Source organism: Triturus cristatus, chromosome 6 (assembly GCF_964204655.1).
Source record: "Triturus cristatus chromosome 6, aTriCri1.1, whole genome shotgun sequence".
NCBI classification, from domain to species: domain Eukaryota; kingdom Metazoa; phylum Chordata; class Amphibia; order Caudata; family Salamandridae; genus Triturus; species Triturus cristatus.
In genome coordinates this window covers 1,254,921,837-1,254,947,501 of record NC_140589.1, presented here as the reverse complement: position 1 = coordinate 1,254,947,501, position 25,665 = coordinate 1,254,921,837, and the positions used below count along the sequence as shown (strand labels likewise).

Sequence of the window (25,665 nt, the reverse complement as noted above, 5' to 3'; positions counted from 1 at the left end):
ATTTTGGTATGTTCACCTTCATCAAGTTCTTTATAGAGGAAAAGCATGAATAGAAGTTATTGTATGAAATTCAGGTTTATGCTATGCAATAACTTTAAAATGTAGAGTGAGATAATGTGTTGACCAATCATTTTTAGGAACCTTTCTGTGATTTTAAATACTGTATTTTTGATGAGTTAAAAAAGTCAAAATACATTGAAGAGAAAACACAATAAATATGTGAGCATTTCAAATAAACAGGCAATGAAATTATATTGTACACCATAAACATTTTTCTTGAGTACCTCTTTTTTAATTTTTCACAGAATTTGAGAAATGGACCTGCAGTTAGGCAAGTTCTAGCCTTGATTCTTGCTTTTGGTAATTACATGAATGGGGGAAATCGAACACGGGGCCAAGCAGATGGTTTCACATTGGATATCCTTCCAAAATTAAAGGATGTGAAAAGTGGAGTAAGTATGTGCTTTGTGTGGTCAGCGTTGGACACAATTGTTAATGTGGAGCATGGAATTAAATTAGTTAAAACTTTGAAACATGCTCATTAATTAAAGCTACTTGTGGTGGTTACCTTGAAAGTCTCCAGCATTTAATGCTTCAGGTACACATTCCATGTTGAATGATTGGATGGTTATTTATTCATATTTGAATTTGAATGTCGATGTACAATGGGAACCATAACTGCATTTTCCATCAACCTTAACACTTCTCATCTGTAACAATTCTGCATAATGGAGATTGTGGTGAGAGGGATTTAGGTACACCCTTAAACTTCTGAATTAGTAAACGACGATTAGCTGGTATGATTGGATTGACATATTTCAAGGTAATATGCCTAAAATGTGAGGAATGCTCTGATAAACGTGCACATTGCTAGATGGAACCACAGAGGGAGTGGTTTTGATATTTCACTTGCAATGTTCTGACAAAACAATAGATCTACAACCACTGAGGACCAGAAGTAGTGATTCGGAGAAGGTGTGTGTTTTTAGATGCAAGGTCTTAGGGCACTGGTTCATTTTAGGGAGAATTTGTGACTCCTAATCCCTTTGAATAGAATTAGTTACATGTGATGGTATGGAATTCATGGACCCAGAGATCCTGTTATGATGGGCATAAGAAGAAACCCATCACTCATTTAATAAGGACATCGTCAGTATTGTGAGAAATTCAGTAAAGAGTATTGTTAAACAGAGGCTCCTAAGTGTGTAATTGGGGTCAGTGATATTCTATAACACTATGTTGACGAAGAAGGTGTTGGTTTAGCAGTGCTGACATTATTTTAAATTTGTCAGCAGTTTTTATTTTTGTGTCATTATACACACTGTTTACAGTTCATGTTTTGCAGTTCTTGTGTAGCAGATGTTTGTATCTAGCCATGGTTTGAACCACTTCTAACCATCCTTGCGGTGGTGTTTGGCTCATGCAAGTGTTAAGCACCCAGAAAGGTGCAGGATAACAAAATGTAAGTGCCTCAAGCAGAGTTTTTAAACAAGGTCCCGTCCAACTCATGTGGGTATAATTGGGTAATTGTGTTCCCCTGGTTTGGAGATCACCGATGCTAAAGGAAAGGGGTTTTGTGGAAGGTGCTTGGATGGGACACCCTAAAGGGTGATCAAGGAAACTGTCCTTTCTTTGAAAACAACCGGGGAATGAGTACTGACGTCAAATAGTAACTGGCCTCTTCTTTGAGGTAGCACTCAGGGGATAAATAGGCATAACAGCAGAAACCATGTACACAGATTTATGTGACAGCTGTTCAGTGCTGTCTCCGAAAGAGTTCTCACACAACCCAAATTATGCACACCTCGTGTCAGGAATCAATCATGTAAGGTGACGCTCTTCAATCTCATTCTCTCTGAGAGATTGAGACACTGAAGGCGTATATCAAAGGTGCTCGTTTCTGCAGAGTTGCTGGCAAGCAACAGTGAAACACACAGCAAATGAGCAGTATCATTCACAGTCCCCAAAACTCTGAGTTATACAAACTATCTAATTCTGGTAGGGTGAATTCACAACTGGACAGCAAAAGCATTGAACTGAACACAGCGCGCCCGACCCTCCGGCAATTTTTATAACTGTTTCATTAGTTTTTCAGCTAACATCTATTAACATTACGTTGAGTGCAATATACTCCACCCCTACTCCTCTTAAGAATGGCAGATCAGCAGCTCTGTCCCAGGTTCCTGGACAAGTTATTCACTGGGGTTCATACATCCGAAATGGCTTCCAATGTGTGACAAGTCATTGTGGAACTGACAGTCTCATACTAATTATGCACTAAAGCAGCATCCTCGATAAATGTTTGTTACTGGTCAAGTATTTCTCTCTGTGCATCAGTGTTACTGTGCTGAAGTATCAGGTGCAAACTTGAAATCACATTACTGAGATCATTTGAGTTCAGATTGGTCTTATTCAGTCGTGGCCATGCCTGTCACGCTCAATTTCATATGAAGCTCACAAAAGGCAGGAGACGGGTTTCATTAACACGTTATCGTACTTACATAGATAATTCAAAAACAGATATTTTCATCAAAAGGGCACTGATATTGATATATATGTAATATGTGTGCCAACATGTGCAGCACTACACTGACCTAGATGTGATTATTTGGATGTGATCTGGAGGTCAGGAAAATTTGGTTGCAGGTGCAACAATGTGGTTATATTCCATTAAAAATTGTATTTGAAAAAAACAAACACACAAGTATATTGTTTGATGTTCCTTGCATCCGCTACCATGTCTTTGCTGGCACTGCTATATTTGTGAAAAGGGGTGCAATACCTTATGTGGCCAAAAGAGGTCCCAAGAAACACCTAGTGACAGCCTGTGCAAATGCACTCTTTCCCTGCTTCGTGCACATTAGAACAGTAAATGTTGCTGTACCCACAATATTCTGCTGCATAGGTAAATATATATATATATATAAGGTCCCAAAGGCGAGACCAATTGCAGTGCAAATGCTTGTTTTCTCCTGCTCTTGGGTCAAAGTCTGATGGAGAAAAGTAAGTGATGGTCTCCAAAACATGAGTGCTGATGGGTCCCACCTACTCAAGCCCTGACCCTACATTAATATCATGACATTGTTATTGTTATACATTCAGAAAGTATATTCTTTTTTACTATTGATACAATTGTACAGCAAACTAATTAATCCAAGTGCAGTTACACTATATACAATGTCAAATAAGATACAAATTAATTAGGAGAGAAGACATAGCTGCATATGGATTGCAAGAAAGGTCATGTTGAACCCCATATGATACATTACAGTTTTTAAAACTTACCACAAAACCTCTGTTGGATGTGCCAGAGGTTCCAAAAAGTTAGAATACCAGCACATATTGATTACAGTCAAATGTTAATTATCACTGATTGTTGTGGTATTTTCATGTTAATCAGTGTTTTGTATGTAACACAAACTGTAAGTGCATCTATATGAACATTATCATTTCTCTCACAATAAATGTCATATGAATGTAATAAAAATGAAGCCGATAGTAAAATGGCATGCATGTGTTCTGAAGCTTCTTTCTGATATTTGCCCTCTTTTTGTAGGATAACAGTCAAACACTTCTGTCCTACATAGTCTCGTACTATTTACGGCATATATATGAGGTAAGTAGTCTCCGAACACATCAGCAGTAATTGTCTTTTTTCAAAACATTTTACAAAATCGACATATATATATTTAATAATGTAATGTGTTCTTTGTATAAAATGAAACCAAACATTCAAACCCTAACGTAATTTTGGTTGTATAATGTTACTACGTTTACATGTTTCAGAGCTTATGAGATGTTGAAGTGTGCAGATTCAATACAAATGCTCCTCTAAAGAAAACTTGAGTCCCTGACTACTGCAGCTTTTTAGTGGACTGTTTTTCAGGAATCCTGCATGCAAGCACCATTCCACGCGATTTACATTCCTTTCATACACCAAGGCACCTCTGACAAGGAGAGAGAGCGCGGTGTTGGTTCACATTATTTAACTGGGTGATGTTTGTAGAGCATGCTGGGATGTGGCATGGTTTCACACGCAGCCACAGACAGACATACTCACCTCACTTTATAAGGGCGGTTGAACAGCACATTCTGGTGAGAATATGTACATGTCAAGCTTCTTGTTCTGAGACATGTTACCTGGAAATTACAGATAAATTACAGAAACCCGCAAAATATGTGTAGGTGGAATACAATGCTGCCATTGAACAGTTAGCAAATAAGGCCTGACTTTTGGACATGGCCATTTTTAGGTCTCGCCTAGGCAGCACATGCGCTGTCTCGTCAAGAGATGCTGTATACAGTATAGTGGGGGAAGCTCCGCCCACTTTCCTCATAGCTTTACCTATCTTTTTCATTGGCCGAAATCTAAAATTCTGAATTGTAATTGGTTTTCGGCAAGTTAGTCCCGCCTCCTGACGACCATGTTGTCATTTTTCTCCTTCCATGGATATCAGCCCCTTTATTTTCAAAACTCTTTTGTTCCTCTGCCTCCCCGTTCCCTCCCGCAATCCGTGACTTCTCTGCCCACCACCACCCCCCACCCACTCCCATTCCTGCCTTCTTGGATACCCGCATTTTTGTTTACACTGTAATAGGACTCGCGTAAATACTTGTCCTATTGCATTTGTAAATGCTTTTTTTCCCCCTGTCATTGGCTGCCTGCATTCGCACTCTATTTTGCCTGACCTGTCCAGACTCTTGCATGCGCGCGATGCTTTACATCGTGCACATGCGCGCCAAAAGTCTGCCTCTGCCTCTTGTTTTGTTTAACTTCAGACTGGAAGTTAATTGTCACTGGCAGCGCACGCTGTTCCTGGTGGAAGGAGCTCGAGGTCAGTGTAGGAGGGGTGAGGGGCTGCACTCCATTCTCGTACCATAATGCTTTACGTGCTTCACTGGCTTGTGCAATAGGTTTCAGAGCTGCCTTTATTTTGATAAATACAACTGCAAACCACTTGAAACTGGCATGGTCATGCAGGAGGTAGCATTGACCGCAATCTGTAAATGGCAGCACCGGTGCAGTCAATAACTGAGTGTGTGTGTTTGATTTCCTTGGTTGTTCGGCACACCTTTTCCACCGTCCAGAGTAGCCTGTAGATTGTAGTGAATCTGGCAACAACTTGTAATAAAAAAAAAATCTCTGTAGTTCTTGCAGTGTTTTCAGTATCCCTACTGCATCAACAAAAAGTTAGTTATTCTTCTCGGCCATTGTTGCGGGAAATAATTCATGGTATTGTGAGCAGAAGGCAGTACTGTTTACATATTGATAAGCAGCATAGAAGACAAATATTACTCTAGGAAAAGAATGCTCCACTTTTTAGTAAAATCGATCCTGTTAGGTTTTCCACTGCGGCAGTATGGATTTGCACAAGAGGTGTAAAAGAACCTTTGTCCTCGTAAAATGTCTATAGCTGGCAACCATGTGCTGAAGAATTAGGTATATTTGTTTTCCCGTAAAATGTCTATAGCTGGCAACTATGTGTTGAAGAATTAGGTATATTTATTTTCCCATGACGTGTGGGTGATCAGTCACTGCCCACATATACCTGTATGATGTGGCATCACGGTGAAATCCCCAACCCGAAACTGAACTCAAAAGATTGGAGAGAATATTGCATAAGGCAGCTTTGACTCAGTCTTTACCACTCCATTGACAAGTTAAGCAAGAAACTGCTATTAAAATGTTGACAAAACACCATATAGATGTTGATCATAGTTTCCCTGATGTATCCCTGCTTTCTACAGCCCTTTGTGTACTCATTGCAGGAACAAATACAGCAAACAGGACTAACAAAATGTGAAATGCCGTATTCTTTTTTTTTTTTTTAGTCACGTGCTAAGCATTTTTCCATGCATAGACTTCATTTACCCTATCCCCCTACAATATGGATGTGTCCAACACCCTTTAGCAACTGTGTGTTAAAAACAAAGCCAATAGGTCTCAGTAATTCAAAAGTTATTGGCATTGTCAATGTTAATGTCTTTTAGCCATGTTGTATAGCAGCAAATCTGAAAGTCCTTGAAAAAAGCGCTATGACATGGCCAACGCTGGCCGTGTCAAAGCGCTATTTTTTCTGGATAGGTGGGACAAGCAAGACAGCACATAGGAGGGGCAAGCAACACAACACAGGAGGGGGTGAAGGACGGTTGGGGAGAATGTAAATAAAAAGGGATTTAGTATTTGGTAATACGTTGTCCACACTTTGCATAAATGTTTGGTTTCCCAATGAATTGACTTTTATGCTAGCACATTGTAAAACAATTGCTTTCAGAACAAGCATTAGCAATGCCAATTGGTCTCGCCATTGGGATCTTATATGTTTTTAGCTATGCAGCACATAAGCGGAGGGGTAGCGCGACACTCAGCATTTTAGATGATGTGTGCAGTGGGCTTCTGCTGCCTCAAAAAGCACCTTCCATATTCATACGCAGTTTCCCTGACTTCTACTGAGAAAGTGATTCAGCACCCACGCTAATCGGCTGCATAGCTAAATACATATAAGATCCTAATGGCGAGACCGATTGGCATTGCCAGTGCTTGTTTGGGTGGTAGTCCCCCAGATTTTTGCCTTCACTATCTTATTTTTTCAATGAACCCGCCTTTGTTGCCATCATGATTATGCACACTTTACTCCCCACTAATGAGTGGTGGAGTGCTTGTACTCTCCCTACCAAACATGGTAAAATTGGTATACACCTGATTGGGTATTCAATCTACTTTTAAGTCCCTAGTAAATGGTACTACATGTACCCAGAGCCTGTAAATTAAATTCCTCAAGTTGGCTGCAGCACTCATTGTGCCTCACACTAAAGTAGCACTGTAAAACATGTCTCAGGCCTGCGACTGCTTCTTGCAGTTCAGTTTTAAACTGCTATTTCAACTGGGCAAAATAAACATTTTGTCAGGCCTAAATTTCCTTTTTAATACTTGTAAGTCACACCAAAGGTAGGCCCTAAAGGCTCATAAGGTAGGGTGCAAGGTCTTTGAAATGTAGGACATGTGTACCAAAGTTTACATGTCCTAGCAGTGAAAAACCCCACCAGTCGTTTTACGCTTAACAAGCTAGCACTCTCATGGAATAAAACTGGTTTACCTTTTTAGAGTGATAACTTTAGTTTGGGAGTAGATAGAGAAATACTTCTTCTACTCATTTGGATTGTAATTTAAAATTCTCTTGAATAATACTGTAAATATTTAAGTTACTAACATCATAATTACACTTTTAGAACATTTGCATTTTTCTGTCTAAACCACATGTGCCTTTCTGCCAGTGTCCCGTGCCCAGAAGCACATGGCTACAAATTATTCTCCTGTGGTGTGTTATGCATTCCTTCCAGACCAGGTACAAAAGGGCCTTGGGTGGGAGGAGGGTGTTCCTCTCCTGAGCAGGATGGATTCAGGGGATTGTAATCAGCCCTTCCAGAAGTTCAAAGGGTAGTCTATGGGCTGGACCCACCCCCTTGCTTACTTCTGAAGATACCTACCTGTTACTAGCAAATGCAGCTCATGCCTGGGCCCTCCTGCTTTTTGTCCCCTTAGACAGATAGGAACTAAACACAGGGAAAAGGGAAGAACTGGCCAGAATCATCTTAGGGTTAAACACGGCAGGCTGTTACCCTCATGTACAGGCTTGCACTGGGTATAAACGTGGCACCCTCAGAACCCCTCATCAGAACACTCCTGGACTTGAGAAGATTCTGACAAAGGACTGCCCTGCTGTCTTAGGAAGGAAGACTGGACCTGCTTACTTTAAACCAAGGTTTGCAAAAGTGGCTCCAAGGATTAGTTGGTGGACCTTCTTTTTGAGCTACGGGGCACACCAAGCTTCCAGAGGACTTCCCTACAACTGACCAGCACCAACTGGTCTGGCTTGGACCCTGCTGTATCCTCTGCTTGAGTTAGTCCGGACTAACAAAAGATGCCCCTCCGCCAGGTCCTGGACACTTTGCTGGTGTTAGAATGTACTTCTCCTACCTACAAGCTGCATTAATTAGTCTATAGATGAAAATCCAGAGGTTCTAGGCTCTTATAGTAAAAAAAGAACCGTCCCAGCTTTCTTCATGAATGCGAGAAGACTTCACTGAGGTCAAGGCAGGGCCTGCATCCAACTGCCAATGCGACCTTCCCAGCTACAGACTCTGAACTTCACTCACAACGTGCTCTTTGTGCAAGCAACGATTGCCTTGCATTTCCCACCAATTCAAAGCTCCGACCAACATCGAACTATTCACACCAATAATGCCTCATCACAGTCCCCTGCCAACGCGCAATTTTAACTGAGGCTCCTCATGTGGAACTGGACTAAGTTAGAAGGTGAACTTTCGACAGGACGAATCTCGTCTCTATATCTGACCTGCACTCAATCTCAACTGCCTGATTTTGATACAGTCCAGCTCGACCAGAAAACCGTTAGTGTCACTTTGTGCTTCTTGTCGCTATTTTTGCCAAAAAACTTTAACATTCATAACTCTGGTTCTACTTATTGGAGTTTTCTTCTTTTGGCATAATTTTATTTATTAAATTGTACTATATTCTTAAAATTGGATTTTTCTTGTGTTGTTATTTCTACTTTATTACTGTTTGTGTGCTGCATAAATACTCTACACATTGCTTCTAAGTTAAGCCTGATTGCTTTTGTGCCAAGCTACCAGAGGGTTAAGCACAGGTTTATTTAGTGACTTTTATGGGTCACCCCAGAAGGATTGTGTTTATTATTTTAGTGCGGCTCTCACCCCTCAGCTAATAACTCAATTTCTTACATTGACTTTGCAATTTGTCTGAATTCCCGTGCCTTGCCTCACGCATCAATTCTCATACATCGATTCTCATACATACGTATAATATGGTATACACCAACTATATCACATGCATTAAATCTCATAACAATAATATTGCATTAATTACATCAATATACCACTACTTTGTGTCATGCCACTGCATGGTATTTATTTGTGTATTGAATTAGTTCGTTGGTTATGCATTCATATATAGCTCAAACCGTGCAGTATCAGTGCACTGTACATGAAACAAAAGAAGTCTTTCTTCAAGTTATATTCAATTGGACAGAAGACAAAACAGATGAACACAAGTGCAAACCAGTAACCAAACTAAGGCCCTGATTATGACCACGGCGGCCCATAGGATCGCCGTACGCGTGGTGACGATCCGATGACCACCATCTGGCAGGACAACCCGCAGTAGTATGATTGCAGTGGTTGGACTGCCACAAGATCGCCAGCACCGTCAGGATCAAGGATTCTGTTAGGACCGTAGTCTTTCAACATCAGGAATATGCTGGTGGTGCCGCAGCCAGCACCGTCGAGCATATTCCGAGTTGCAAAAGGGCAGGGAACCCGTCATGAAACGGGTGGCGGAATGGCAACAAAGGGGGCTGTATAAGGGCCCTCTGCCGGATTAGGGCCTGGGGTGCATGTAGGGGGGGCACATGTAGTGCCCTTTTGGATTTGCACCCCCCTTCCTGCACGGTGTCACATGTATGCCACACCATGCAGGAAGGTGCAGTTGGCACTCTGAGAGCAGCGGTCTGCCTGTTGGGCTCATGTATGAGCCTCTCAGACCACCACACAACCGCCCCCCAGACCAGGAATCTGGCAGGTGGTACAATGCACTGTTCGCTGTGGGACAGCCAAACTCGTAATTTGGCCCTTAGTTAAGGTGGTTCCAGAATGGCCAATGATGAATCAAGAAGCTGAGTAAAGGGGGTAGTGGATGGAAGCAAGGAGTAGAGGAAGTGAGAATGAATTGAGGTAGATGTAGTAACCAAGAATGGGAGGACAGTTTGGGGAGGACTGGAAAAAGGGTAAGGTATGAGTAATTGTAGTGGAAGTATTAGCCGTAAATGAAACACAGAAAGGAAGACATACATGTGAATATGGAGGTGACTCAAAGAGAAAGAGTTCAGAGAAGATTCTGTCCTGAGGTGGTTTACGAAAATGAACAGAGATTCAGACTATTAACCCCTTCAGTGCCACGCCCTTTCCCCCTCCTGTGCCGGGCGTTGCACTAGTGGGTGGGGTTCATGACGAGATAGTCTCGTCATAGGCACAGCGCATCCGTGCTCCATGACGAGACTATCTCGTCATGGGCACTGAAGAGGTTAAATGTTCTCTGGCAGTGAGTTCTGAATCGATGTTTCAGATCCTGAACAAGATTGCCAGGTTGGTCTTCATGGATCTTCCAAGGGGACTAACTAAGGGGTGGTGGGTGTCATAGTCCCATTCTCCAAGCAGATACACTGTGTAACAATTCCTATTTGAGGAGCTTGGATACATTCCTTCTGTGTCAGGTTGCCATCACAGATCTCTATGCTGTGCATATTGGATTGAGGAAGAATCATGAATCGAATTGACGTTGGTGATGGCACTCCAGTCACAAAAGCTCACACATTTCTCCATTTATCATGTTTTGCAACCATGGAGATCTTATTTGCTCTTGTGCATGACTACACACATGAAGAAGAGCAGTATGTTTATGTTTCTTGCCTCACTCCCTCCTAGGATTGTTAACATTTCAGATGGAATGAGAACCATCAATTTATGACCTGGAACCTTAGATGCAATTTGTAATGCATGCTACTGTCAGCACACATATGTTGTTATATTAAATAGTTCTTTTTTTCTCATCCTTAATCACACTTGGTTTGGAAAAACAAAGTAGCGGTGTGCCACTCCAGCTGTGATATTTTAATACATGAAGATCTAAATTGCAAACTTAATGATCATGGCCATTAAGCACCTGGTTACATGTACTTAAGTAAAGATTTGCTACTATTAGATGTAAAACAAAATATATATACATTTATAGTAACTTTAGAAGCAGCATTAGTCCCACATCCCTTTTTCTTGTCACTGTCCTTACAAAGGGGGGGTTGACCCCACCTTCCAGACAGGAACTTCTGTTTCTTTAACTGAAACATATTTTTGCCCCTTCAGTAATGGTGCTGCCAACTTGAACTAGTCTGCCTTTAAAGGTTTGCCATTTGCATAATCTTGGCTTAGGGATATCTCATTGAGGAGACAAGTCTTCTTGCTGTTTCTAGGTATGACCTCTTGCAGGGCTTGAGTTTACAGCAAACTTTGAATCCTCCCAACCACTTTATTGGGCATAGAGGGCTGGTTGAAGATATTCCTACAATGGAGTATGCATCACCTGTGTTCCATTGGCACAATGATGAGCACAGCTTCCATGCAAGCATGACAGCCAGTGTCCTGCACCTCAGTACTGGACCATGGCTTGTTTCCTTGTTAATGCATGGCAGTCAAAGGCATGACTGTGGTGAGATATGAGCTCCCTGTGCCCCTCTGTAGGGAAGAGGACCCAGGTTAAAAGAAAATTCTAACCCAGGCTAATATATAGTGTTGAGGTGAGTTACCGGTAGTGTGGATTTTTGTACCGAACCATAGTGGCTTGCTTTTTCTTTACAGCAGGTTCAACATTATAATTATCGCCCTGAACATGGTAAGTGGAGGAAATCAAGTGAAGGTTTTCTAACAGTCCTTTTCCCCAAATAAAAATGCTTGGCATTCTTCCTTGCTGGAGATATACATACGTATGTGTCTACAGCTCCCACGGTGTTGGAAGGCGGGCCTCATCCTGGGACTGCCGACAACCATGAGCAGCTATGTTCCAGCAGAATTCCATGCAAGAGGGTGCACACTTTACAATAAGTGTCTTGCACTCCTGCAATAAGGTGCATATTAAAGGCAGATAAGTTTATTTCAGGCTACATCATGTCATTTACATATCTAAAGTATGGTGTTATTAAATGCAGGATGAATATTTCTCTGTGGGCTAGGATAGGTACCATGTTCCCTAACACAAACAAAGAACATTGCCCCTTCCACCTACTTGTTAGATTAAAAAACAGAGGTATATTTGGGTGCAGTGAGGCTGTCATACCTATGGGGCAAGTAATGTCACTGTACCTGCTGCATACATTATAGCCACATATCTGTTAGTCCTAAGCTCATACATGAGTGATGACATAGCTTTTCATCAGTTTTCTGGCACTAGCTGTCCAGAAAAAATGGCATGGGAGGAGAAACCTCTCAGAAAAAGGAAAGCAGGTTCAACATTGGAGAAATGCATATCAAAATGTCCATATATGGTCAGTGTTTGGAGACAATTTGGGATTATGCACCTCCTCAATTGTCTAATCACTGGGGGTGGTCAGACCTTGTAAATATCCTGGATGGAATGCACAAATAGATATGATCACTCTTATACTTAAAGGTTAAATGTGTCAAGAAACTCAGCTTTGGCTGTAGGGGCTTCGTGGCCTCTGGATGTGGCACACAAAACAATTATGGCCCAGGGTCTGGCACCAGAATCCCAGTGGACATTAATTCATCCCAAAATACAGTTTCTGGGGATCCAGTAGCATCAGCATCTTATTCCATTTGAAAGATATAACTAAATTATACTAACCATAAGAGTTTTTGTGACTTCTGTGAGTGAGAACCTAGTCCCTTTGTGGAAATATGGATTTTTCTGGTCAGTTATGTCCCCTATCTTGGACCCCAACGGTTCTATGTGCATGTTACAAGTACATGTATGTTCCCTCCAGTTCCAGTTATGAAGACGCAAATACATGTGCGTCCACCGTTAACATGTCCTCTTTCAGATCCGCCATGAATAGGCTGGATATTCCATTCCTAAGTATGAAAGGCCACCGCCTTTCTACAGTTCACTTATGCCATTTTACAGTCCAGGCAAGTAGGCCCTGATTCTGTCATCAAGCTTTTCTTGCTTTCTGTCTCTGAAGCTCCAGTCCGAGCCTGCATCTGTGACCATGAACTTTGTCTCATCCTCTGCGCGGCTCGCGGTGCCTGACATCAGCTTGCTGCCTGCCAAGAACTGTATTTCACCTTCGAAATTATCTGCTCCGCTCCCTGCCCAATGCATTCCTGTCTAGTAGTTTAAGTAAACATTCTGCCAGCTACCGAGCAAAGGCCCGGCTTCTCTGTCTTTATACAAGTAATTCATAGCCCTGTTACCATGGAATATTCCTACCCCCTCGCATCTAGTGTAGACACTTAGACGCTTGTACACGCACTAACAGTCAGTATAGTCAGTATAGAATAAGATTCTACTCCAAGAAGGCCTCTCTTTTGGATAACATAGTTCTTTAAACATAGGATGTTAGATATGATTTGGGATTAGGTTGACTTGACCCTCCAGACATCTGTCGCCACATGTAGAGCTAAATGTCAAGTCCCCTTCACCCCCTAGCTGCACGTCAATCACACGTCATGCTGCTGCGCGCGCATCTCTGCCAAGTATTTCTGCTGACATTGCGAAATTCTTTCATGAAACCACCCCATTATGACATCATACCTGATGACGTTCCTTTGTTACTCCCAATTACGCCTCCTTCAGCTACGCATGTGAAATGTTATCTTTGCTATCAATTGTTACGCCTCTCGCATTTGCTTCACTGTAATGCCTATTGTATAAAAGTGATTAATTATCAATAATGTATGTACTTCACTTCCTGAACCTCCATGGTGATGGAACCTGGAGGCCACGATTCCGAATCGTCCATTGGAATAAAGCCCATTCCGAACCTCTAATACCACGGATTCTGCCTCTTATTTATTGAGCTATTTTTATTATGTTCTGTATCAAATTAAGTCCCGGTAATTAAATTATTTACCACATAAATGGCGCCCGAATAGGGACACTTTCTCATCTCACGCGCCGGCGGTGCGTTGCAGGCCCGGTCTCCTGCCACAGCTGGACGGACAACAACGCGTACCAGCAGGATTTCCTGTATCTCCCTCCGGTCAAGCGGGGGTGACTGAGGCTGCGATCAACACCCAGACGAGGCGGTGAGAAGTGCGAAGTATCCCGACCAGAGCCTAGCTGAGAGAGCAAGATCCGAGGTATACAGAGGCCCGCCAGGTTTCCGATGTCCTGAAGTATCCGAAGTTGTCGAGTCGAGTCCAGTCCGGTCCAGTTCAGTTCAGTTCCGTTCCGAGGCCTTCCGTTCCGAGCTACCCGGTGAGTACCATTACTGGGGAGGCGTTCTGGCGTGCACATAAGTTGTGCCGGTCCAGACGGGTTTGGGTACACAAATCCGGTCTGCACTGTTTTAGCAGTGTATCTGTACTGTTTAACAGTATATCTAGTATATCAAGTATATAAATTCAGAATAATTTCCGTTAATGTCGAGAATTATGTTTTATGATTAAGTTTTCCTAGATCATCATCATCATCGCTGCTCATTAAATGTTAAATGTTAAATGTATTAATACGTCCTGCATATTGTGGTGTGAATGACTGTTCATTATCGTGGTTTATTGTATTAAGTTTGTTCAAGATCAAGTATCAGACCAGTTCTCAATATGCCGCTCTTTTCGAAACTAAGACATATCACAACTAGAAAAGGGGTACTCGAAGAAGCTGTTCCCATTCCTCCTAGGGACACTCCAGGGTACTTCATGTATCATAAACACGGCCTAGACGCTATATTTTTTCTTGATCTATGGGTAGACTACACTAAGGAATTACCAGAAAGTCAGAGGTGGCCCGCAGCTGGGACCTGGGATGCAGATTGCATCGTTAAAGTAGAGGAAGAGTTATGGAAAAGGAAAGCCAGACAGTCACAGAAAGACGCCATTGAATTATGGCGTAAAGAATCGTATAGACGCACAGAAAAAGCACGTAGACAGGAAGAGAAGAGTAAAGAGAATTCAAATAAAGTCCGAGAAAATCTATTAATTGAAGAAGGTACACGAGTAAAATCAGAACAAGTAGACAGACAAAGAAATGCCCTTATGAAGGGTATGTATCCCCTTCTGGCCGAAGGATTACCTAAGGCTACTCCGGGGATACCAAAAGACTTGCCACCCCCGTTATTTCCAATAAAGGTACATCCTAAGGGGCATCCTAGAACCGCAGAAGATGTTTTTCTTTCCTCATATTTAGATGACGCAGCTCCCGAGTATGCTAGCCCCGCCCCGCATAGACCGTCGGCCGGGGAGGTTCAACGCCAAGATCCTGTATCTGTATCTCTACAACAACAAAACCTGACACAAAATCCGGCAAGCACGTCCGTTTCCACATCTGTTCCTACAGCTACTTCTGTAGCTGTGTCCACACCTATAGTTGCTGTATCGCGTTCTACGAATCCTTTCACGCCTGATACCCCAGACGGGGCTACTGGAGGTGCTACCAATATTTTTTCTACGCCACCCAGAGTAAATAAACTTACCTTTCAAGAGTCAGCACATCCGCGTACCCCCAAACTCATAAATTCCCGCACGCTTAAGGAACTTCTTATAGATTGTAGATATGACCCTGTGCCCGGCAAAGAGGACGAAATGATCATGGCATCATTACGTATCAGACGAGCTGCGGTGTATTTAGGGAAGTTACCAGGAATGACTATGCATCTAGATAATATATATCATTTTGTCCAAACAGGGCGAGATTCTGAAAGTATTAACAGAGCTATGGAATACCAGAAAGTGGAGATACAGGGGGAACTGTTACGTTTCCTCATAAATTGTGTGATCAGAAATCAAGACCGACCGGGGGTAGACCCGGAAACAATGGAAACTATTACCAGATGGAGCCAGAATATATCAGAAGGGAGACATGACAGGCAAAAATGTATAATAGCCATGTGCAGAAAGATCCGTAAAGAAATAGAACGCCTACACGAAGAGAGATTAGCGGTAGACCAGTTTGAACAAAACGAGGAGGAGGAAGGATCAGGACCGTCCATAGGACAGTCAGAAACCATAGCCTATGTAGGTAGAGGAAGATCTTGTAATAGTACTAGATGTTTTACTGACCCGATACGTCCGATATGTCCAGATAATAACAGGAATTTTCAAACACCTATAATAAATATGAGGTCCCCCGAGCATTCGTTCCAAACCGCTGATAAATTACTCCGAGAACGATGGGGTTATCATTTACTCGATTCTATGGATGAACAAGAATTAGCCAGGTCAGCCGTTCATTGGGTTGACAGTCCCGGAAAATATAGTGATGATACAGTAGCACACACATTTTTGAACCTCACCCCAGATGAACAGCGTTTAGCTGGGATTTATATGATTCAACAACTTCTTATACTATATAAAAGCCAACATTCAGATCCTGGTCCCTTACCTGATATATTGACTGAATTACTCACGAATAGATGGAAAGGTTCAGGTACTAAGTTAATTAAGGAAATACTAGAATCCAGAAAGCAGTACATTCTTTTTGTATGTCCAGAACATGATTCACTGCCCATCAAGGAAAGACCGATGTATTACATGGACAGACAGAATCCCTTACGAGAAGTGCACCCAATAAAGGGCGAGGACAATCAGTTTAAACGTGTATATGTATATACGCCCATATCAAAAATAGAATTGTTAGAAATGAAGAAAGTGGTACCCAGTCATGACAAAGACCCAGCGGGTTTCCACCGAGAAATTAAAGACATGTTACTCATGGGAGAGTATACCTATCCCGACATTATGACAATATTAAAGGTATTAATGCCTGCTGGCATTTATGAAAAACTCAAGGAAAAAGAGTGGGAGGTAGGAGACCAAAAGATAGACTGGACAGCATTAGAAAATGAAGAAAAGGCCCGAGGTCCAGGTTCGGGGCTTGGGGACAAAACTAAAGCACTACCAGGTTTACTAGTACAGGTACTGCCACGTTTATTAACCACGAAAAAGGAAGACTGGGGTGCAATTTCAGCCTGTAAACAAAAGCAAGATGAAGACACTAGTGATTTCTATGCCCGATTCGAAAAATGTTTTGGTATAAATAGTGGTATAAAAGCAAGTAGCGAGTCATACCCACATCTGTTTGTGACAAAATTAGTTGAAAATTCCTTGCCCCAAGTGAAGAATAGAGTATTAAAATTCGAGAGTACCTGGCAAGGTAATACCCCATCACAAATGTTACAAATGTTACAGTACCATTACAATAGAATTAGAGAGGAACAAGAACATGAACAGAGACGCATGAAAGACACGAAAATGAAAATGCTAGTCTCCCAGACAGTTCCAGCTGAAGGTCATAAAAAGGGTACGACACAGTCCGGTGATTCAGCAGGACCTGTAAAAGGGACATGCAACTATTGTAAACAGCCAGGACATTACATACACGATTGCCCAGTCCTGAAGCGTAATATCGCCACAGGTATTACAAAAGAAAGACCACGGCCACCTAGACAGGATCAGAATGAACAAGGAGCACCGCAGCATGCACAGGCCATGCCAGCTCCACAACAGTCTATACAGTTTGTGCCAGCCGCACCAGCGTTGCCTGCTGCTGCCACACAAACCACGACACGACAGCTGTACCAGACCGCACAGTATGACTATCCTGATTATCAACGATATGCATGAACCAGCCTAGAGAGGGAAGTTGACTTACCCCTTATCGAGGTCCCTGTAGACCAAGAAGGACCTTATGTACATAGTGAATTATTAGGCCAAGATAGAAAATTTTTACTTGATACAGGGGCAAGTCGAACAACTATAAAACGTAGTGAAGTTCCAGGGGCACCCCTCTCAGGCTCACAGAATATTTCCCTTGGTTTTTCAGGAAAACCTATTGTTAATGAAGTATCACAGCCTCTTCCACTTACGATAGGACCCTTGACCAGAACTACAGATTTATTGCTTACTAAATCATGTCCAGAAAACTTGTTAGGTATAAAAACACTGAAAGCTCTAGGAGCTATAATATGTTGTTCTCCGGAAGGAGTAAGATTGTTTTTGCGTGATTTCAAAGGTCACTATGTGTCTCGAGAAATGGATTCCCGACTGCAGACTTTACCCACACATTTATGGGCACAAGGCCCTACAGATGTTGGTTGCATGAACATTACACCATATCGAGTCACACTAAAGGCAGGAGTGGTACTACCACGAATGCGACAATACAAGTTACCGCCGGATGCTGTAATGGCTTTACTGCAAATCATTGACGAGCTTATTGGCCAAGGAGTGGTTGTGGAGACCGACTCCAATGTATGTAATTCACCGATAATTCCGATTCTTAAACGAACTGATCCAAAGGCTCCCCCAGTATATAGATTGGTTATTGATCTGCGCGAACTAAATAAATGTATTGTACCACAATATCCCGTAGTTCCAGACATCTCTTCATTACTGACAGCTATTGATTCCGAAGCAACATTCTTTACTGTAATTGATCTCAAGAATGCCTTTTTTAGCGTCCCAATAGATCCGGAAAGCCAATACTTGTTCGGATTTAGTTTAAATGGACGTAGCTTTAAATTCACACGCGCACCTCAAGGATTTACAGAAAGCCCCAGCATCTATAGCCAAGCACTGAAACGAGAACTTGACAGTATACACATGCCAGTCAACACTGCTCTGCTTCAATATGTCGATGATCTGCTGATCACCGCCCGAAGCGAACCTGAATGTGAAAAAGCATCACTGACGGTTTTACAATTTCTAGCCGAAAAGGGGCACAAGGTGTCCCCTTCTAAGCTGCAATTCTGTGTCCAGCGAGTTATTTACCTTGGTCACTCGCTGTCCAAGGAGGGAAGGCAGCTTACACCAGATCGTATCCAGCTAATTGCAAATATGCCAATACCCAAGACACAAAAGGAGGTGCGGGCTTTCATAGGCCTCACTTCATATTGTAGGCAGTGGATCCCTCAGTATGCATTTTTAGCAAAACCACTTATTCAATTAACAACACAGGAGGCAGCCACATCGACTGTCCTCCCTTGGACTCAGGAACACACACTAGCTTTTGAAAGCTTAAAGAAAGCTCTATGCCAAGCACCTGTTTTAGCAACACCATGTTACAGAAAACATTTTACACTCTTTGTTACAGAACGAGAAGGTACTGCTTTGTCAGTACTCACACAGGAACAAGCAGGATCACACAAACCGTGTGCTTATTTTTCTAGTACATTAGATCCCGTAGCTCAGGCTCTGCCTGCGTGCCTGAAATCAGTGGCATCGACAGCTTTAGCAATCAGACAAAGCGATGCCATAGTGTTAGGACATCCATTGACAGTACAAGTACCACATGCAGTAGAGGTTCTTGTGAATCGAACGCAAACACAACACTTGACTATAGCGCGACTTACAGGTTACGAATTAACATTGTTTCAGCCACATATAGAAATCAGACGTTGTAACACATTGAATCCTGCCACACTTTTACCTGTAAATGGAACAGACCCACTAGCTCATGATTGTATTGAAGTTATTACAATAACGACGAAACCCAGACAAGACTTGACAGATGTCCCATTGTCAGACCCAGACCTGACATTGTATGTAGATGGTTCATGTATGAGAACAGGTACAGGAGAGTTAGTGGCCGCTTACGCAGTCACAACAGACACTGAAATTATTGAAACCAAGTGTATAAATACCTTGTCCGCTCAAGCGGCAGAGCTCGTCGCTCTGACACAAGCCTGTATTCAAGCCACAAATAAAAAAGTCAACATATACACTGATTCACGTTATGCATTCGGAGTTGTACATGACTTCGGCGTGCTGTGGCGAGAGAGAGGTTATTTAACTTCTCACGGTGCCCACATTCAGCACGGACCCCTCATTCATGCCTTATTAGATGCAATACATCTACCCATTGCAATATCGATTATGAAATGCAAAGCTCACACGAAAATTACTGATATCATTTCTCAAGGCAATGATTTAGCTGACAGAACAGCTAAACAGACTGCTCAAACTCAAACATCCGACATGACAAAGACAATAGTCCAGACACCAATACATTGCATGATGGTTAAGGATCCCGCTCTTGATGTAATTGACATACAGACACATGCTACTCCAGACGAAATAAGGAAATGGACTGAATTAGGAGGGATCCAAACGGATCAAGGATGGATGACGAAAGAAAAATCTGTGTGGTTCCTTCCTGATTCAATGGTCCAAGTCATTATTAACACTGTCCATAGTCCAGCGCATCTAGGAGAGAAAGCTATGCTAGACAGTATTCAACACATTTGGTTCAACAAACATTTACGAGCAGCAGCGAAACAAAAAGTTCGTACCTGTATGATCTGTTGTCAGTTCAACCCAGGAAAAAGCATTCCCGTAGAGCAGGGTGGATTTCAGCCTCCTGATCACCCTTTTGAAATTCTCCAGATGGATTATATCCAGATGGAACGATGTCGAGGATTCAAATATGTTCTCGTAGTTGTCTGTGCTCTTTCCCGTTGGACAGAGGCATACCCGGTTTCAGATTACACTGCCCCGACTACTGCCAAACAGTTAGTTCGAGAATTCTTCCCACGATACGGTTTACCACGTGCTGTCTACTCAGATAACGGCCAGCCGTTCTCATCGGAACTAATGAAACACGTTTCACTTTTGTTAGGCTATCAGTGGAAATTCCACTGTGTCCGACACCCCGAGGCAGCAGGTCTCGTGGAAAGACATAATCAGACCCTGAAAATTAGATTGTCCAAAATATGCAGGGAGAAAGGTGTCGACTGGGTAGTAGCATTACCAGTTGCACTCTTTTACATGAGAATGGTAGCACACTCTCGAACAGGGCTATCCCCGTATGAGGTGATCTTTGGCAGACCACCAAATATGTGGGGGACGCCTATACCACGTAAAATAACTGATATTGACTGTAATATGCTGACAGATTATTTGGCTTCCTTGATGTCTGCACTACAATCTTGTCGTTCACAGGTAGCTGCAGCTTTTCCTGACAACACTGAGGTGAAACCCCATGACGTAATTCCGGGGGATCTCGTTTTAGTGAGGAACTTTGATCGAAAGACTCAGCTGGATCCTAGGTGGAGGTCGCCGCAATTGGTCTTGCTCACCACAAGGACAGCCGTGAAGATCGAAGGCAGGAAAGGCTGGGTACATTCAAGTCATATCAAGAAATTTTATGGACTACCATCGGACGTAAAAACTACACCTCGCGTGTCTTCACCCATTGACTCAAAACTTCCTTTGGTTGAATCAAGTAGTCACGAACATTATAAACTAAAACTCAGATCTAATCAGTCGGGCAATTTGATTGTTTAAGTCCTCTCCAAGGTGAAGCGGTTGAATTTGTCTCTGACATGTATCCCTTAGATCTGAATAGAGGAAAAACCCGAAAAATGTTGAAACGACATGCATACTGTAAATCACTGCGTAGTCATTGCACAGTGACGTTATTAATTTTCTTTTAATAACTATTGCAAGTATATTGTTGCACATATATTATCCTATTTCTAGACACGTTTATAATGTTACTGTTGAACATTCTTTTAGCGAATTACCTCCGCATGAATTGTCATACAGATTTGCGCTGCGCAATAACACTTTTATTAGTATGTTACATCATTCCCATCAGGTTAGCAATGCTACAAATTGTTGGATATGTGGCCGACTCCCTCCCTATCAGAACTATAAAGGAATTCTACCTCTTTTTCCATACCCGTTCACACACAACGGCTCCTGTGGAGCATGGTTTAGTTTAATTAACTCCTTAGATTCAAATTCTGCAGTTTATCAAGACAACTGGGTATGGGGAAATCTGAACTTAGTTTTACTTAAAATCTGCCACCCCAACAAGGAGGGACTTCCCAAAAGAACAGGAACTGATCTAGAAAATGAAGTATATGGATTAGGTAACTTTACGCTTAATCTTATGATCCTAAATATCGAATCCGAAGCTACTCCAATTTTGCCCGCCATGTCAGTATTTCCAGTAAAAGGTGAATTATGTGTAAGAAAGAATGGTTCCATAAATATGGGCCATAGTAGATGCACCACTGTAATAGAATTCAGTGATCAAGGCAAGTCGACATTTAGAGCTTCCCGCCATTCCTATTTTATATGTGGCCAGACCGCATATATACGCCTACCTCTAGATTGGGATGGTACCTGCTACATTGGATTCCTTTTGCCACCTGTTTTTCTAGCTCCTCCTGATTATCACAGAAATACTCATTTAGTACACAACAGAGAAAGGAGAGATCTCCCAATAGTCGATTACACTGAAACAGCATGGGAAAAATACACAGATTTCAATAAAGGTCTCTTTCCCTATATAGGTACCGTTACTAATAGTAAGCTGATACGTAGATTAACTAGAACCCTTGAAGCAGTAGTGAACGAAACTATTTCCGCCTTAGGCAATTTAACAGAAGAGCAGTCTGCTATGCGGATTGTTGTGCTTCAAAATCGTCTTGTCCTTGACGTCATCCTGGCCGATAGGGGCGGAGCTTGTAGGGTCATCGGATCAAGCTGTTGCATTTTCATACCAGAAAATTCGCCATCTGTATATAAAGCTATAACCCGCCTTCATAAGATTGTAAGCCAGATACACCAGAATCCAGGCACCTGGACTTGGTCCGGTTGGTTTTGGAGCGTGTTATCAGCCTGGGGATGGAGAGTTCTATCCTTCCTAGGTATTGGCCTCCTCATACTATTCAGTTGCTGTCTATGCCTGCAATGTGGACCAGCGATTTGTGGTCTGTGTGCCACATCGTGTATTCCACATCAAGATTTTCGTTCAAGATCCCGGAAGAAGAAAGAAGAACAAATGATACTATATGAACAGATCAATGGATTGATGAAGATTGATATCTCTTGACGGGCAAGTAGGGGACAAGGAGGAAAGTGGAAATATGGATTTTTCTGGTCAGTTATGTCCCCTATCTTGGACCCCAACGGTTCTATGTGCATGTTACAAGTACATGTATGTTCCCTCCAGTTCCAGTTATGAAGACGCAAATACATGTGCGTCCACCGTTAACATGTCCTCTTTCAGATCCGCCATGAATAGGCTGGATATTCCATTCCTAAGTATGAAAGGCCACCGCCTTTCTACAGTTCACTTATGCCATTTTACAGTCCAGGCAAGTAGGCCCTGATTCTGTCATCAAGCTTTTCTTGCTTTCTGTCTCTGAAGCTCCAGTCCGAGCCTGCATCTGTGACCATGAACTTTGTCTCATCCTCTGCGCGGCTCGCGGTGCCTGACATCAGCTTGCTGCCTGCCAAGAACTGTATTTCACCTTCGAAATTATCTGCTCCGCTCCCTGCCCAATGCATTCCTGTCTAGTAGTTTAAGTAAACATTCTGCCAGCTACCGAGCAAAGGCCCGGCTTCTCTGTCTTTATACAAGTAATTCATAGCCCTGTTACCATGGAATATTCCTACCCCCTCGCATCTAGTGTAGACACTTAGACGCTTGTACACGCACTAACAGTCAGTATAGTCAGTATAGAATAAGATTCTACTCCAAGAAGGCCTCTCTTTTGGATAACATAGTTCTTTAAACATAGGATGTTAGATATGATTTGGGATTAGGTTGACTTGACCCTCCAGACATCTGTCGCCACATGTAGAGCTAAATGTCAAGTCCCCTTCACCCCCTAGCTGCACGTCAATCACACGTCATGCTGCTGCGCGCGCATCTCTGCCAAGTATTTCTGCTGACATTGCGAAATTCTTTCATGAAACCACCCCATTATGACATCATACCTGATGACGTTCCTTTGTTACTCCCAATTACGCCTCCTTCAGCTACGCATGTGAAATGTTATCTTTGCTATCAATTGTTACGCCTCTCGCATTTGCTTCACTGTAATGCCTATTGTATAAAAGTGATTAATTATCAATAATGTATGTACTTCACTTCCTGAACCTCCGTGGTGATGGAACCTGGAGGCCACGATTCCGAATCGTCCATTGGAATAAAGCCCATTCCGAACCTCTAATACCACGGATTCTGCCTCTTATTTATTGAGCTATTTTTATTATGTTCTGTATCAAATTAAGTCCCGGTAATTAAATTATTTACCACACCTTTCCAAACACTTATTATGAGAATAGTTGTTACATGACTAGATTTTTAACAGTGGTAGCCATGTCATCATGAACATTACATTGGGAGTACCTTTATTTCACAGTTCTTTACATCAGGAGTACTTTACCACAGATGGTAAATATAGTTTATATCTAAGTATATGGATACATATTTTTTCAAGTATATACATATATTTGACATCCAATTATTTTTTTTAACAAATTATTTTTAACACCTTATATTTTTTTTATTTAATGTCATATGAATATCTCATTATATTTAAGAATTATCATTTAATTGTATTTACATTTTTTTTAAATAGCCAGAGATGCTAAAGTACACATTAATGCCCCTATATACTACCATCCCTTAGCCCTACATATCATTACTACCCCTATATACTACCCATCCTTTAGCCCTACAAACTGATTATTGCCCCTATACACTACCCATCTTTGAGCTCAAAAAACGTCTTACTACCTCTTTACACTTTCCATCTCTGTTCCCTACAAACTGCTCAATACCACATACAGTACCTATCCACACGCCCTAAAAACATCTTTCTACTCCTATATGAAACCCATTTATGAAGCTATGGCTAATACACTTCAAAGTGCCCGAGCCTTACACCTTGATTTGCATGTCGATGTATATATATATATATATATATATATTCACTGAAAAAACCATAGGTTTCAGGGGTGTTATAGTTAGCTGGACTTTTCACTTGTACAAAACCATTGAAATTCCCCCGTTATAGTTAGTTCAGCTAACTATAACTCGCGCGCCCGCAATGCACTGCTGATGACGTCACATGTTACATCACTCATGACATGGTCAGTGACATCACTCATGACATCACTGATGACATCTCAAATGACATCACTGATGACATCATCCAGTGAATGTGTGTTTTTCTGAAAATTAAATATGTTTTATATATGTATATCTCAAGGTCGATGGAAGAATAAATGGGTATATAAGTGTCTAAATGGATGATTTGTTTTTGAAAAATTGATTGTGTAACTGACTGATTAAGTGTATCATAGTGAATACATGGCTTAGTGAGTAATGTTTAAATATGTAAATATCTGTATCAGTCTCTCACTTTGTGTATAAGTGGCTGCATGGGTTGGTGAGTAGCTACATGGGTGTCTATATAGGTTATTAGTTGGTTTTTTGAGTATCAGTCTGAGTGTCTGCATGGTTCGGTGGGGGGTATTACGTAGTGCATAGGTGCATGAATGAGTGACTCACTGTTTGTATGGGTTGAACACAGCATGTGTGCAGGACTGTATGGGTGGATGAGTGTGTGTATGGGTGTGTTAGTGAGTGAATGACTGTCTCAATAGTGTCTTTATGAGTAACTACATATGTTTTAAACTAGTATATGTGACTATTGGTGTATATATGTGAGTATATGTGAGAGTGAGAGATTGAAAGAGTTCCTGTATGAATAAGTATGTGTTTCTTTAAGTGATTGTTTAAAAGACTAAGTATGTGTAAGTTTCCGTAGAAGTAAGTATGGTGGTGTGTGTATAACTGTATATGCAAGTAAATGTATGTTTGATTCTTTATTAGCATGAGTGACTATGTGTGTGAGTAACTCTATGGATGAGTGGCATTGTGTAACAGGATGTATAGGTGTATGAGTACATATGATGAGTGAGTACATGTATGAGTGACTGTATAGGACTGTTGGTGAATGAGTGGATGTGTATGTGGATCTTAGAATTACTGAAGAGGTTGTTGTAACTGGTATTGGTATGTCCATTGTTTTGAAAATTTTAGTCTCTATTTTTGAATGTGTGTATCAAAGGTTATATTAGGGTGAGAGGAGGTCT

At 41.8% G+C, this 25,665-nt stretch overlaps 1 protein-coding gene across 1 annotated transcript in view; it reads left to right on the top strand.

Moving 5' to 3' along the window:
- FMN2 (formin 2) overlaps positions 1-25,665 on the top strand; it is a 656,752-nt gene that overhangs the window by 452,315 nt on the left and 178,772 nt on the right. Inside the window, exons 11-12 of the mRNA XM_085612201.1 lie at positions 306-452; positions 3,557-3,616. Coding sequence (XP_085468327.1) covers positions 306-452; positions 3,557-3,616 — 207 coding nt within the window. The remainder of the gene's footprint in view (positions 1-305; positions 453-3,556; positions 3,617-25,665) is intronic.